This window comes from Armigeres subalbatus, chromosome 1 (assembly GCF_024139115.2).
Source record: "Armigeres subalbatus isolate Guangzhou_Male chromosome 1, GZ_Asu_2, whole genome shotgun sequence".
Taxonomy (NCBI): domain Eukaryota; kingdom Metazoa; phylum Arthropoda; class Insecta; order Diptera; family Culicidae; genus Armigeres; species Armigeres subalbatus.
The window spans coordinates 308995268-309010329 of NC_085139.1; the positions used below are offsets into that span (position 1 = coordinate 308995268).

Consider the following 15062-nt stretch of genomic DNA (forward strand, 5'->3'; position numbering starts at 1 on the left):
CCGTTCAACAAACTGGGATCTTTACACAGAGTTGCTCTCTACCAAATTTCATGGATATCTACCTTCTATAGAAACTCCTACCGACTTGGATGATGCAGTTGATACTACAACGTTGCACATCGTGGAAGCTTTCGAAGAAGCTTGCCCTTTACGTTCTGTAAAACCTCAAGAGGAACCCCTTGGTGGAATTCCGATTTGGCTAAGCTAAGGAAGCAGTGCAGAAGGAGTTGGAACAGACGCCATTCAGCAGGGACGGATTCTTTCAAGTTGGCTCGCAAAGCTTACAAGAAGGCTCTACGATCTGCTGAACGATCCGGCTGGAAAAACCTTTGTGCAAATGTTTCCAATTTGAGTGAAACCAGTCGATTGAATAAAATTCTTGCGAGATCCAAGGATTTCCAAGTTGGCGAAATTCGCAAGCCAAATGGCGACTACACTTCTTCTGATGAAGAATCGTTAGAGCACTTATTTGATACGCACTTCCCTGGATGTGTCGATATAACATCTTCGGATGATCCTGATGTCTTTTCATGTAGCTATGGGTCTTGGGCTCAAGCACGTAGAATCATAACTACTGAATCGATTCAATGGGCACTTAACAGTTTTGCTCCTACAAATCTCCAGGGAGGATGGGATTTATCCCGTTCTACTTCAGAAAGGTTTTGAACATATCAAACATGTTTTGAAAAAGCTTTTAGTATGCAGTTTTGCTACTGGGTATATTCCCATATCCTGGCGGGATGTCACTGTAAAGTTTATCCCAAAAGGAGGACGTGCTTCGTATGAAGAAGCGAAGAGTTTTAGACCCATCAGTCTGACCTCATTTCTTCTGAAATGCTTAGAACGTATTATCGATCATCACATTCGTGATGACTGTTTGCCAAACATGCCTCTCCATGTTAATCAACATGCTTACCAATCTGGAAAGTCCACCGTGACTCTTCTACACAAGGTTGTGTACGATATCGAGAAAGCATTCGCTCAAAAGCAATCGTGCTTGGGTGCTTTCTTAGATATTGAAGGTGCTTTCGACAACGTGTCTTTCGATGCAATATTGGAAGCCGCACGTTGTCATGGGCTACCTAATATTATTACCAAATGGATTCACCAGACATTACGTCAAGCAGCGATTAGGAAATTAAGTGTCTGCGGATGCCCTCAAGGGGGAGTATTATCTCCACTTTTGTGGAATCTAGTTGCAGATACGCTATTGAGGTTACTCAATAATGGCGGTTTTCCTACCTATGGATTTGCCGACGACTATCTTACATTGATAGTGGGTTTGTGCATTACTACCTTATTCGACCTGATGCAAAATGCCCTTCAGGTAGTTGAAAGTTGGTGTCGCCAATATGGCCTTTCGGTCAATCCGAATAAAACATCTATTGTTCTTTTCACGGAAAAACGTAATCGTAATGGTATTCGTCCATTACATCTTTTTGGTTCTGAAATCAATGTAACTGATCAAGTAAAGTATGTGGGTCTAATTTTGGATTCAAAGCTTTCCTGGACTCCTAACATTGAGTTCAGAATCAAACAGATGTGTATGCCTTTCGGTCAAAGCCGAGCCGACGAACCTTTGGTAAAACTTGGGGTCCTAATCCCAAATATATCAAATGAATTTACACAACTGCTGTACGACCAATTTTGGCTTATGAATGTCTTGTGTGGTGGCAAAAGTGTGGAATGAAGACAATTCAGTCTAAATTAGGCGATCTTCAAAGGATGTGCCTAATGGCAATGACTGGTGCGTTCTCTTCAACTCCCACGGCAGCTCTCGAAGTTCTCTTCGACGTGGCCCCACTACACATACATCTCAAACAAGAAGCATTTTCTTGTACTTACCGACTATGGGTTCTCGGTTTTATGGAAGAGAATCCTGTAAACCGCAGTTCTACACACACTTCGTTGTTACCGCTTATGGTTAATTGGGACAAAATTTTCCTTGCTCCAAGTGATCTCACACACGTTAGTAGTTTTCCTTATAGGACATTTTCAACACAATTCCCCTCGCGGGATGAGTGGACATCTGGCTATTTGGAGAGAAGTATGTCGGACAGCATTGTTTGTTACACTGACGGCTCCCTCCTCGAAGGTAGAGCAGGTGCAGGCGTCTATTCGCGTGAGCTGAGATTGGAACAGTCACACTCACTGGGTACACACTGCACTGTCTTTCAGGCGGAAATATTTGCCATCATGTGTGGAGTGCAATCTGCACTGCAGCAACGCATTATGGGCAAAGTAATATACTTCTGTTCAGATAGCCAAGCAGCTATTAAAGCTCTCGCTTCAGCCAACTCAAGGTCGAAGTTAGTAATCGCATGTCGAACTCAAATTGAGGAACTGAATTCAGTTAATACTTTACACCTTATATGGGTACCTGGCCATTCTTCCATAGCTGGAAACGAATTGGCTGATGAGTTAGCTCGTAATGGAGCATCGCATGACTTTATTGGTCCTGAGCCAGCTATTCCAATATTCAAGTGTTGGGTGAAGCTTTTGATCAACTCTTGGGCTGTCACTCAGCACAAATGGCATTGGAGTAGTCTGAATTCATGTCATCAAACAAAATTGTACATCCGGGAGCCATCTCCGGTAGTAGCAAGCTATTTAGCTAATCTGTCTAAACAGAATTGCAGTGTCTTAGTCAAGGCCTTGACAGGTCACTGCCGACTGAACTATCACATGGCAAATATTCAACGCGTTGAATCATCTGTTTGTGATAGTTGTGAATCCGATTATGGAACTTCTTATCATCTAATATGTAACTGCCCAGTCTATGCACAATTGCGCTTCCAAATATTTGGTAAACACTTACTTAGTGAAATTGACTTCAGAAACCTGAACCTTCAGAGTATTTTGTTGTTCATAACCCGTTGTGGTAAGGAGCTATAAGCTCTTGTACGCTTATACGTTGTATGCCCTCTTCAAGGGCCCTTTTCCAAACATTCCCTTTGTTCTCCCATCCACATTCCTTTCCTTTTGTTCACTTCCTTTTCCGTCAGGTGTGTGATGAAAAAGGCTGTGAAGGCGATGGCACAAATCTCCCAAATTGAGGTGAACGTGCCCCTGGAGCCGACGTTCTGATACCTGATACCTGATAAGTCTCCCGGCCGATGCGAAGATTGAAGGCTTCGCGGATGACGTAATTCTGGAGGTAACAGGAGACACTCTCGACGAAGTCAGATTGAAGGCTTCATGCGCGATTGGCAGAGTGGAGGAATGGCTTAACTCGAGGCGGTTGTCCCTTGCACACCACAAGACGGAAGTCGTGGTGATGCATAACCGCAATGGGTTGCAGCAAGCGAGGATAAGAGTAGGGAACTGCACAGTTAACTCCGTGAGGTCTCTTATGCATCTGGGCATGATGATCGACGATAAGCTCAATTTTACGAGCCACGTCGATTATGCATGTCAGCGGGCTTCGTTGGCGATAAAATCTTTATCACGAATGATGTCCAACAGATCGGCGGTGCATAGTCAAGTGCGTAGGCTGATAGCTGGTGTAGCATTGTCTATCATCCGTTATAAATAAAGGCCGAGTACAATGTAAAGAAAATGCTCAGAGTACACCGGCTGATGTGCCTACGTGTCGCGAGCGCATATCGCGCCATATCATATGAGGCGGTGTGTGTTATAGCTGGGATGATGCCGATTGACATACTCCTAGAGGAAGATGTGGAGCGCTACGACGAAAGGGACTCGGTGCAAGTGCGACGTGTCAAGAGAGCAGCTTCGCTGCTCAAATGGCAAAGAGCATGGAACACCGCAGTCAAAGGTCGTTGGACCCACAGACTAATTCCGGATGTGTCCAACTGGCTTGATAGGAAGCATGGTCAAGTCAACTTCCACCTAACACAGGTGTTGTCTGAACATGGTTGCTTTAAAAAATTCCAACACAGGTTTGGCTTCGCAGATTCTGCGGAGTGTCCTGAATGTGTAGGTGAGGGACCCGTAATGCTGGGTAGACACCTTTACGTGGTGTGTTACGGGGTAAGATCTACCACGGTTACATTGCCAACTACAGGCAAATCCTGACCCAACGAATACCTTCCTCATTATCCAACTCCGTGGTACTTATGAGGGTGTCACTAAGTCGGTGGCCTCTTGTTAAGTAAGTACTACATCAACACTTCCTTCCTCTCCCTATAGTTACGGTGAAGATGGGCGTGGCCAGGAGTAGTAATCCTCATGCTTTTGTTATTTTTGTTTAAGACTGGAATCAAGGACCACTCCCCCTCTTGATTTCTGATAGCATTCTAGATAAGGATCTCAAAAGTAAAACATGAGTATCACTAGTGTCCAATCTACGAATTACACCGTAACAATGCTAATGCTAGTGTCCTGAATGTGTAGGTGAGGTAGAGTCGGTAGAGCATGTGATGTTCGCATGCCCGCGATTCGAGATAGAACGCAATGCCATGCTGCTTGCTAGTGGTATGGATACAACCCCGGACAACCTCGTCGAGAGGTTGAGAACACAGCATATCAACAGATTATGTCGAAACTGCAGCGGTGGTGGCGCACAGTGCTTTGTCCCTTGGACAAAAATGGAAAAATCGACTCTCGTATTTCGTCGAATCAAGTAGACCATGATATTAACATATGTTTCAATCATGCTGTATGCGCATTAGTATCTTTGTGAGGTCACTATGACGATCAAAACAATTCGTGTTTGTAAACATTTCCATCGCTGAAAGTGGATGATTTATCACCTGTTAGTGAAAAGCATCTTTGGATTGCCCAAGTTTTCGAACGGTACCTTTCACTGTGAAAATCGATATGGAAAGCGTAAAAGCAAGTAAGTAAGACCCAATTTAAGGTGTTTCAGTTGGACATATTTCGATCATTGTGATAAGTAAAGCTCCCAAGTCATAGGCATGAAGTTATATAGGAAGAAATAATCTACAACTTCAAACAGCTTTTAAGAAAAAGTACATCAAAACACATCTCTGAAAATCGCACCAGAGCTCACTTATAGTATTCTTAAGAGAATGGAAGTGATTCCAGCTGCTCTTATTTGCTCTATGATTAGCTGTTAACGATTTTCTAGGTGATACTCTTGCGCTCAATAACATAGATATATACAAACAACAGCTTTCCTTTTTGATAAGAAAATTATTTTGAGCTTTTTAGTGGAATGTTTTCACCTGTCATAAGACGAGTTTAAACAATCCCATTGAATTCCACCACTTAATTGTATCCTGACAGATACGTATTTCGACCTCAACAGTAAGGCCGTCTTCAGTGTCTTGTACTTGACTCGACTTTGTCACTTTGTCGACTTTGTCGACAAGTACAAGACACTGAAGACGGCCTTACTGTTGAGGTCGAAATACGTATCTGTCAGGATACAATTAAGTGGTGGAATTCAATGGGATTGTTTAAACTCGTCTTATGACAGGTGAACAGCTTTCCATTGATCCGTCCCAACGAAAAGATCATGTGTTGAAGTTTCTGTCGGATTTGTATAACCCAGATAATTTTTTCGAGGAACTTGAAAAAGAGCTAAAGCTGTTTTGCAAATTCTTTTGATTGAGAATTGCTTGTCGTGGCTCTAGTTCCATTAAAAATTATCGACATTAAAAACAACACTATCCTCTGGTCAAATCCGCGGCCATGTCCGACATCCTTCATTTTCTGGCCATCCGGAAGATGCTCCCAGTCGAACCATTCCTCGAGAACGACGACACGCCACATCGTCCCTGATGCCAAATGACCGGATGAGTAGCTGAAATTCCTTGACTATGATGATTCCATGATTCCCGAATCCTAATCCCCGCCCATCCTTAAACATTGTAAACTTAACCTCGAGTCATCACGAATACGCTGGCTTCTACCCTTCTGGTACTAACTTTACAAGATGATATTGATTGTACGTATCAATAACCATGGCTCCGTAAAGTGTTATACACGCCTGAGCCTACTCAATGAACGAACTTGATACCGTCTGATACTGATACCGTCGTTAAAAAAACAATTCCTCAAATCATTTCTAAGGATATCCTGATTCTTTAGCATAAATATAAAACATTAGAGCTGGCGTTTACGTCACTTATGAGATGATCAATTGGAAATTGATCAATTGTTGTAATAGAAACTGTTATCATACCTCATATTTTTCTTAAAAAGATCCTGATTCTTTGAGGCATATCGTTAAATCTGGCGTTTACGACATTTATGCAATTATCTATTCAACATAGGTCAATTACGCAATTATTAGTTATTATTATAAGGGACAATTTTCCCAAATGGATCTCGATTATACGAAGCATATTATATGTTTTTTGAAATTTGGCATTTACGCCACTTATGCAATTATTAATTTAACATAGGTCAGTAATGCAACTAGTAGAAAAACTAGTTTACAACCATTTTCCCAAAGACACAATTGAGTTAGAATGTGTAGAATATAAGTTATAATTTTTGTCCCGTAGCTCCATACGATCGAAGCACTGTGTGGCGTCTTGAACAAAACCAACGAGTGCAGTAAGGGCACACTTTGCAGTGCAGTGAACACTTTGCTCACCCCGACAACCAACATGTCGCGGGTGGGCTGCGGGGACCTCAGTATGTAGATATAGAGGTCATTGCGGTTCATGCGCGGTGGTTGTTGTCGGGGTGCTCGTCTCTAACGTGAGATTATGATACGGACCGCTAGGTTACTATCATAGCTTGCGATCAACGGGTGGGAGGTAGCCACCCTTCAAGTCGATGTTGTGTGTATTGACGTCAAGTGCGTTAGCACAGGCGTGAGCGTTCTCAATAGTCCCCCCCTGATGTATTGCTTAATTGCGGGCCGAGGGTACGGACTGGCGAAAGGGTTTTGGTTTTAGTGGGTCGGGTAAGAGTTACATGACATACCCATCCCCACACTACCTGAGTTACCTCCTCAGGTGTCTGGTTGCAGATTTCCGTTTACCCTTGCTCAAGAAAAAAAAAATAGGGGAGTGTTTTGTGCACATTTGATAAAAGATGTTTTAGTTACAAGATAAAGATTGTCGCTGTCGTCGCTGTCCGGAACATCTTTAGCTGGCGAGGATAGGGTGCTAAATGTCAATGACAGTTTCGTACATGTTTCGGACAGCAGAACAAAGGGAACCGAAGCAACAATCTTTATCTTGTAACTAAAATATCTTTTCGTTTGATGGAGTGACGTCTAGTGAGAGTTAAATGAGCGATAAGTCATATCCTTTATCAACTATTGCTTGATTGTGGGCTGGAGGGGTCGACTAGCGCAAAGGGGATTGGTTTTGGCTAGTCAGGAGTAGTGACACTACTTGGGTTTTACCTCATCTAGGAGTCTGGTTGTAAATTTTCTTTTAACCTTTTATATCGTCCGCTATTGCATATTTTTAAGTAATTAAGGAAAATATGTCAAATATCAATTACTGGTTATCCCAAAATATTCAGGTTTACTTTTTTCCTTTTTCCATAGGTTGGTTTGTTAAAAGAGAAATACGATCATCGTTTGCTACTCAAGCACTTGCCTTCAGATTTCAAATACTTCTTAGATCACATTCAATCGCTGAACTACGCCGACAAGCCGGACTATGCTGTAAGTTCCGTAAAGTCTAAGATATTGGAGGTAAAACTAATAACATTTCAAACCACAGATGCTAGTAACCCTTTTCGAGCGCTGCATGAAGCGACGGGGCGTCAAGGAAACCGATCCGTTCGATTGGGAAAAGACGGAGGAAAACAATGCCGACCATGCCGGCGGAGAAGCCAAAGTAGTAAACGCAGCCGTACCAAAGAGTGAACTAATTAAAAAACACAAAGATATCGAAATGACGGAGGTGAGTTTCATTCATGTTTTTAAATCGGGTTATATTTATTCGTTTTTTTCTTGTTTCGCAGAAACGTAAAGTGATTCCAGACTCTGTCAAGGTGATGCATACGGAACCGATCGAATCGATCAAGCCGCAGAATGCCAACAACGTCAACGCTAACGCAAAGCTTCCGAATCTGGCCGGTGGAACACTGACCGGCCAGCAGCAGAACAACAACAATAACGTCCAGAACGAAAAATATGGCGTGGATCCGTTGGATCCACGGCTCCGTCAGGCGTTCAAGGACGCCTTGATTGCGAGCCAGGAAGGCGCCAAGGTGAAGGTTAGTATCACTTAGTTAGAAAACAACGTCATTCCGATTGTTAACGAACGTTCCCATTACAGCCGGAAATTCCGTTGGTCCGGGCCCATACCGACGTAAACAAACCGTCGAAACACGGCGGAAATCGGTTACGGATCCTGACGGCACCACCGGTCAACATAAAAGACTTTGCGTCCTCGATCGACAGCCTTCAGCAGCAGCACTCGCAGGCCAACGAGATCACCAACCTGTCGGAGGCGAAATCGAAACTGAAGACCGAAGCGGACGAAATCAGCTGTACCCCTGGGGATGGGCAGCTGACGGGTGGAATCGGCGGAACCAACGGTCAGCAGAGTGGGGGCGACGGCGGTCAGCCGAATTCGCTAACCCAGCGGCAATCGTTGCATTTGGGAGGCAAGAGTCTGAGGTCCTTCGCGACTCAGTCGGCCAAGTATCGTAGCTTGGCGGACGACAAGAGCTGCCGGGACTTTTCCATCACCCAACACGCCATCATCGATGACGAGAACGCTAGTCAGCACCAGACGCCCAAGTATCAGGGAGCTCTGACACTGGCCTCGCAGTGGAAGAGCCAGTTTGATGATTCGGACGATTCGACCGATGGACTGTGGAAGGGCGAGCAACATTCCGAAAACGCATCAAAGAAAAATATCGTGCTTGAGCAGAAGCAGCCGCAATCGCTACAACAACCGCAACCAGAGCAGCAGCAAAAGCAACAACACAAGCAGAATAACAACACATCGATGAGTGCTATTGTTAATAATGGAACTACTAATATTACTACTACCACTACAACTACCACTACAAACAACCCAGCCGCAGTCGCAGCAGCAGCAGACCTTGCAAATAATCTCAATTCTTAATTTATTGGTAAATTTATGAAATACAAAGAGGTAAAAGCGTATAAAGCAGTATAGAAAAATGCGTTGAGGTGAGTACAGTTCTTCTATATCACAATCCTTGTTCAAAATATGGAAAAACAAAATGCAGACATAAACCAGGTCTGCAAATAATTATCTGAAAGAGACTTAAATGCTTTTAGGTTTCAAGCGACGAACCTGTCGGGTTTGAAAACCCCAAAGGGATATTCCTCCAGAAATTGCAATTGAATAAGTCGTACATAAGCGAAGGTGATCGGTTGTTCGTTCATTTGCACAAAGTGGTAATATTTGCATACCAATGGTAGCCTATGGGGATAAGCCTAAAGTGCACCTTTCGACTTGGGGCCCTCCTTAGCCGTGCGGTAAGACGCGCGGCTACAAAGCTAGACCATGCTGAGGGTGGCTGGGTTCGATTCCCGGTGCCGGTCTAGGCAATTTTCGGATTGGAAATTGTCTCGACTTCCCTGGGCATAAAAGTATCATCGTGTTAGCCTCATGATATACGAATGCAAAAATGGTAACTTGGCTTAGAAACTTTGCAGTTAATAACTGTGGAAGTGCTTAATGAACACTAAGCTGCGAGGCGGCTCTGTCCCAGTGTGGGGATGTAGTGTCAATAAGAAGAAGAAGAAGAAGGAAGCACTTTTCGACTTTGCGACGAAGGTGTGAAACTAATGACCAAGGGAAGGTATCACTTCGACAAGGTGCTGGAATACCTGAATGTGAAACGGTTCCAGGTCTACACTCACCAAACGCTCTCGGCAGCAAACCCATCAAAGACATGCTGCGTGGCCTCGACGACATGAACCAAAAGGAGCTGAAGGGCAGCTCTGAAGGAAAGTGGTCTGAAACCGACCAACATTTACAAAATCCACCGGCATGACACTTCCCGGGCCTACCGTGATCAGCTGTACCTGATGCACCTGGAGCAAGGTACTACCACGATGAAGGACCTCAAGCAAATCAAGGCCATCAACAGCACTGTCGTCGAGTGGACAAAGTACAAGCCCGTGCATCGTGACGTCACGCAGTGGATGAATTGACTCCGCTCCAGCCACGGCACGCGGAACTGCATCATGAACGGACGATGCACCCGGTGCGGCGGAGATCACGGCATCGACGAATGCGAGCAAATGGAAGAGGCTACCCAGACAACCACACATCGCATAAGAATGCACGATCAAAATCGTTTACCGATCCAAGTTTCATCAGATTCGCATTGTTGTGCAAAGCTCATCAGTTTATTTATAAATTTTCCCGCACAGTAGGCTATTTTACGAGTTTATTCCAGCTTCATTTGTTGACATCGCATATTCCTGCAATCAAACTCACATGAAATCGGATTATCTGTCAAACAGAGTTTGTTATCACAAACTACATCGCAATGCATAACGAACAAACTCGCATAAAAATCGTGCACATCGCATACACTTCCGTGCAACGTCGGATAAGAAATACACTTATATCGCCTCCACTTTTGTACGTAAAAAGTGTTTTCGCGACTGGTAAGCGATGAAATTTGTGCGCATAGGCATCGCATAACAGAAAAACAATTCTATTATGCATGCATTCTGGTTGTCTGGGTAACCCGAAGGGTGCCAACTATGGGGAAAAGCATCGGGCCACCACGAAGGTTTGCCTGAAGCTCGCCCCATTGCTCGACGAACAAAACTTCCCGACAATACTCGCAGCAGCTGCTGCCTCAATCCCACCGGAAGTCAAGCAAAGCAACATCCAGCCCGTCCACCAGCGAATGGCCGCCGCTCCCTCTCCCAGCTTTCTTCCAGCAACAAGATGAGCACTAGGGTGGTTAAAAAATGATTTTGCTCCACAGCGCTCATCTGATTCTTTCCCATGTTCTGAGTGTCCCCTGAAAATTTGAGCTCATTTGGATTAAAACTTATTTAGCACAAGCCGTTTCAAGTTTGCATGCAAATTAGTATGGGGAAGTTTATTTTTCCATTATACTTTTAATGACGCTTAACCATCAAGCGCAGATTAAAAGAAAACCTACATAGCTAAAAGGAATACTCAACAGCTTTCACTCAGTGAAAACCGCATCTCAATTAATCGTTCGATCACTAATTATTGGAGCGATTAATCAACATGCGGTTTTCGTTGGGTGAAAGCTGTTGAGTATTCCTTTTAGCTATGTAGGTTTTCTTTTAACCTGCGCTTAATGGGGAAACGTCATTAACAGTATAATGAAAAAATAAATTTCCCCATACTAATTTGCATGCAAACTTGAAATGGCTTGTGCTAAATCAGTTTTAATCCAAATGAGCTTCAATTTTCAGAGGACACTCAGAATATGGTGAAGAATCAGATGGGCACTGTGAAGCAAAATCGATTTTTTGAACCACCCTAATGAGCACCCTCTACCCCCGGAGGATTCCGCTCCGCTCTACACCCCGGAGCAGCTGGCTCCGATATTCAGCCAACTTGCGGCACGGCTTCGAAGCTGTAAATCCCGGTTCGACCAGATTTATACTCTGTGCCGATTCGTAATTGAAAATGGCTACTAGGTTGGGTCTGGTAAATTGGAACGCTAGCTCGCTCAAGAGAAAATCGTCGAGCTCAGGGATTTTCTTCAGAAGAAGGAGATTGATGTGGCTTTCATCATCGAAACCCACCTGAAGTCCGAGGTAAGTGCAACAATTTTGGATTTTAGGCTGGTGAGGTTTGATCGAACAAGCTCCAGAGGGGGAGGAGTGGCAATCGCCTTGCAGTGCAACATCGCCTGCCGCCTGCTGCCGAATTTGAAGCTCAAAATCATCGAAGCCATTGGAGTGGAAGTCACCACATCCGTCAGAGTCGTAACGTTCATCGTGGCTTACTGTCCCACCCAAGTCAAAGTCGACGACGGCACGCCGGCCGAACTACGAAGGGATATAGTGAAGCTCTCTCGGAGGCTGGGGCAGTTCATCATCGCTGGAAATCTGCACGCAAAGCACCAATCGTGGGGAAACACCGTCTCAAACCGGAAGGGAGTCGTCTGGTCCAACGACGAGCTGGAGGGACACTACACTATCCTGAGCCTTGACAGCCCTTCCCGGTTGACACGATCTAGGGCCCATGCAGCACTCGACATCTTCATCACGTCTGGTGGTCAAACTACATCGCTACAATCTTCCCAGCTACCTAGTGAAAATCATCCTCAACTATCTGTCGGCAAGGACATTCCGGGTCTCAATCAGCAGAGCGAGTTCCAATGCACACGACTTCGTCGCAGGTGTCCCGCAAGGTAGTATCCTCGGGCCCTTGCTGTTCAACCTGTTCACCTCCGACATGCCAGAACCTCAAGAAGGCGGCACTTTGTCACTATTCGCAGATAACACCTCCATCGTCTACAGGGGACGATTCATACATGGATGTCCTGATATATTATTTCACCAGCTGGAAGATCTGTATCAACGCAGTGAAGACCCAGACCATCATCTTCCCCCGCTCGAAATCCTCGAAATGGCTTGTTCCGACTGAGGACTGCAAAATTATCCTCATTGTCACGACAGTGAAATGGGACAACAAGGCTGACTACCTTGGCTTGACCCTCGACAGCAAGCTTATTTTTCGGTAACAGGTTGACAAGACGGTGACAAAGTGTAACGCTTTGTTGAAACTGCCGTACCCTTTGATCAACCGCCGGTCGTCTTTGTCGCTGAAAAATAAGCTTGCTGTCTACAAGCAAATCTTCCTCCCCGTGATCGAATACGACATGTCGGTCTGAGAGAGCTGCGCTAAAACCCATCACCTCAAACTCCAAAGAGTGCAGAGCAGAACAAATTCCTGAAGATGATTCTTAACACCCTTCCCGGGACACGAACTTCTGAGGTCCACCGTCTGGCAGGGATCAAAAAACTTAACGAACGCTTTGGTGAGTGTATAACACGGTTTAGGGATCGTTGCATGGCGTCCGCCCAGCTATCCGGGCCTGTTCCCAAACTAGAATAATAAATTTTGTGTAAATATTGTAGTTAGGTTATCAAAAAATATACAAAGCTCTTTTAGTGGAATGTATTCAACCGTCTAAGACGAATTAAGTACTCTCCATTTAATTCCACCAATTAATTTTCGATATCCTTTTCTATCATACGTATTTCGACCACAACTGTGTGGTCGTCTTCAGTGTCTCGTACTTGACTCGACTTGGCTGTATTGGCTGTACTGTAGAATATTGCAATCGAATTGTTAGGACTAGATTTTCTTTTTTAATAATTAATCATCACAAAGATGAATGACCACATGGTCGAAGACCTAAAATGTAAAAAATATATAAACAACAAAATTTGGAAAATAAAAAGAAATTTAACTACTTCCTAGCCAGTCAGCTGCAGCTTGGTCTATTCATTCAGGCTTCAACACTTCTCCCAGTGACTTTCCGGTTATCGTTAGGATAACATCATCCAGGAATTCGTAAATCTTCCCGCCTCTGGGCAACTTCAGTGTTAGCACCCCATTGTACACCACGTTCGACAGTATTGGGCAGAGTTTAAAGTAACTGTGTTATGAAACGCCCGCCATATCCCTGATCAACTTCTGCCCCGAATTTGTATCGTAAACCTGCTAAATCCGGCTCTGGAAGTAGCTCCTAAGGATCTTAGGAATCCCTTTTTCCATGCAACGCTGTTATGGCGGTGATACCCTAACTATTGAACGCGTTCTTGGTGTCAACCGCCAAAGACCGCCCATGATGATCTTCCTCTTGTCCGACACGCTGTTACGATTTGAAACGTGTTTTCCCAAGGATCAACGTCAGCTTCTCGGCATAACTTCTTGGAGCAGATAACCTTCAGCTCCTCTTTGACTGTTTCAGAAATTACTTGACGTTGACAGGCAGCACAAAAGGTTGGCAAGAGTTTATTACTTGCTGGGACTCCTTCTGAGCCCCGCTACCAGCTTTGCCCTCCAGAATCTATTTTAGGGTCGGCTCGGACCACTGATCGGAAATACAAACACGGTCTACGCTTTTTACAAAATATAGTGTTACTTACAATGGTAGTGTGAGTGTGTAGTGTACGGGTGGCGGCCGGCCGGCGTGAGGATCACTGATGATAGGGAAGGGGACCATGCGCTGGTGTACGTTACCACGCGAACGATCAGCTGACGCAGACGACGCTAGAACTTCGCCTCTCTTGAGTTTCCCAGTGGTTTATGGACGGAGGAATCGAGGGCTGTGGGCGAAAGCTGGTCCCGATTAGCTCTCTCGGAGCACATATCCAGTTGATGGTAAGGGTGCACGTCGCTATTGCGGACTTCTCCAACGGTTCGTCCACACATATGCAAGGGATTCGTAGAAGTTCAGCTCTTCTGATCGACTCTTTCGAGACCCTCGGATGCTCGGGGCTGGTCACGAGGGCTTAGGTAATAAATACCTATGGGTATTGACTCTTGCTTGTTCTCTGTGCAAGCAGACTTTCACCACAAGCCTATTTAAATCACTAAAACACGGCTTCACTTTCAATAATCTACAAGGTTAATAATCACTTAACTTACCCGATCAGGAATACATAACAAAATTATAACTCAATTCTATCAATGGTTGTTATTTAAAACAACGTGTGTTATAATTAGATAATTCGATAAAAATGTGTCATCGGTCAGTTTTATTTCATATCAAAATTATAACAACATTAGTTATGTATATTAACACAAAATAATTGCCTACATTTTTTGATATTGGAAAAAAGCGGAGGTAATCACCTCCAGTATAACTTGAATCAATGTTCGATGTTAATAGCTAGTACAAAGTTAATTGCCTACATTACGGATGGAAATCCGGCGTTGTAGCGTACCACATTTTTATAGGTGATGTAGGCAATTAGCATGAAAGTAGATTTTTGTACCTCATAATCATATCAACGGTTGTTATAATGTTGAAATGAAGGTAACAACCTCTGATATAATTATGTTACGGCTAGAGGGAATTTTGATATAATTTTTGTTATTTTAACAACTAACCAGCCAATTTTATAACACATTTTGTTTCATTATTTTTCTGAAATAAATAACTCCCCTTGTTATAATTTTGTTATGCATTCTTGATCGGGTAACCAGAAACATCTATCTAGC

At 44.1% G+C, this 15062-nt stretch overlaps 1 protein-coding gene across 4 annotated transcripts in view; it reads left to right on the forward strand.

The window, feature by feature from the left end:
* The window catches only part of LOC134207899 (tau-tubulin kinase homolog Asator), a 181327-nt gene extending 172291 nt beyond the window's left edge, over positions 1-9036 (forward strand). For all 4 annotated transcript variants that reach the window (XM_062683936.1, XM_062683938.1, XM_062683937.1 and 1 more), the window contains 4 exons: positions 7439-7558; positions 7617-7799; positions 7861-8115; positions 8178-9036. In XM_062683936.1, the coding sequence (XP_062539920.1) occupies positions 7439-7558; positions 7617-7799; positions 7861-8115; positions 8178-8975 (1356 nt within the window). In that variant the 3' untranslated portion in view covers positions 8976-9036. The remainder of the gene's footprint in view (positions 1-7438; positions 7559-7616; positions 7800-7860; positions 8116-8177) is intronic.
* The last annotated feature ends 6026 nt before the right edge of the window (positions 9037-15062 follow it).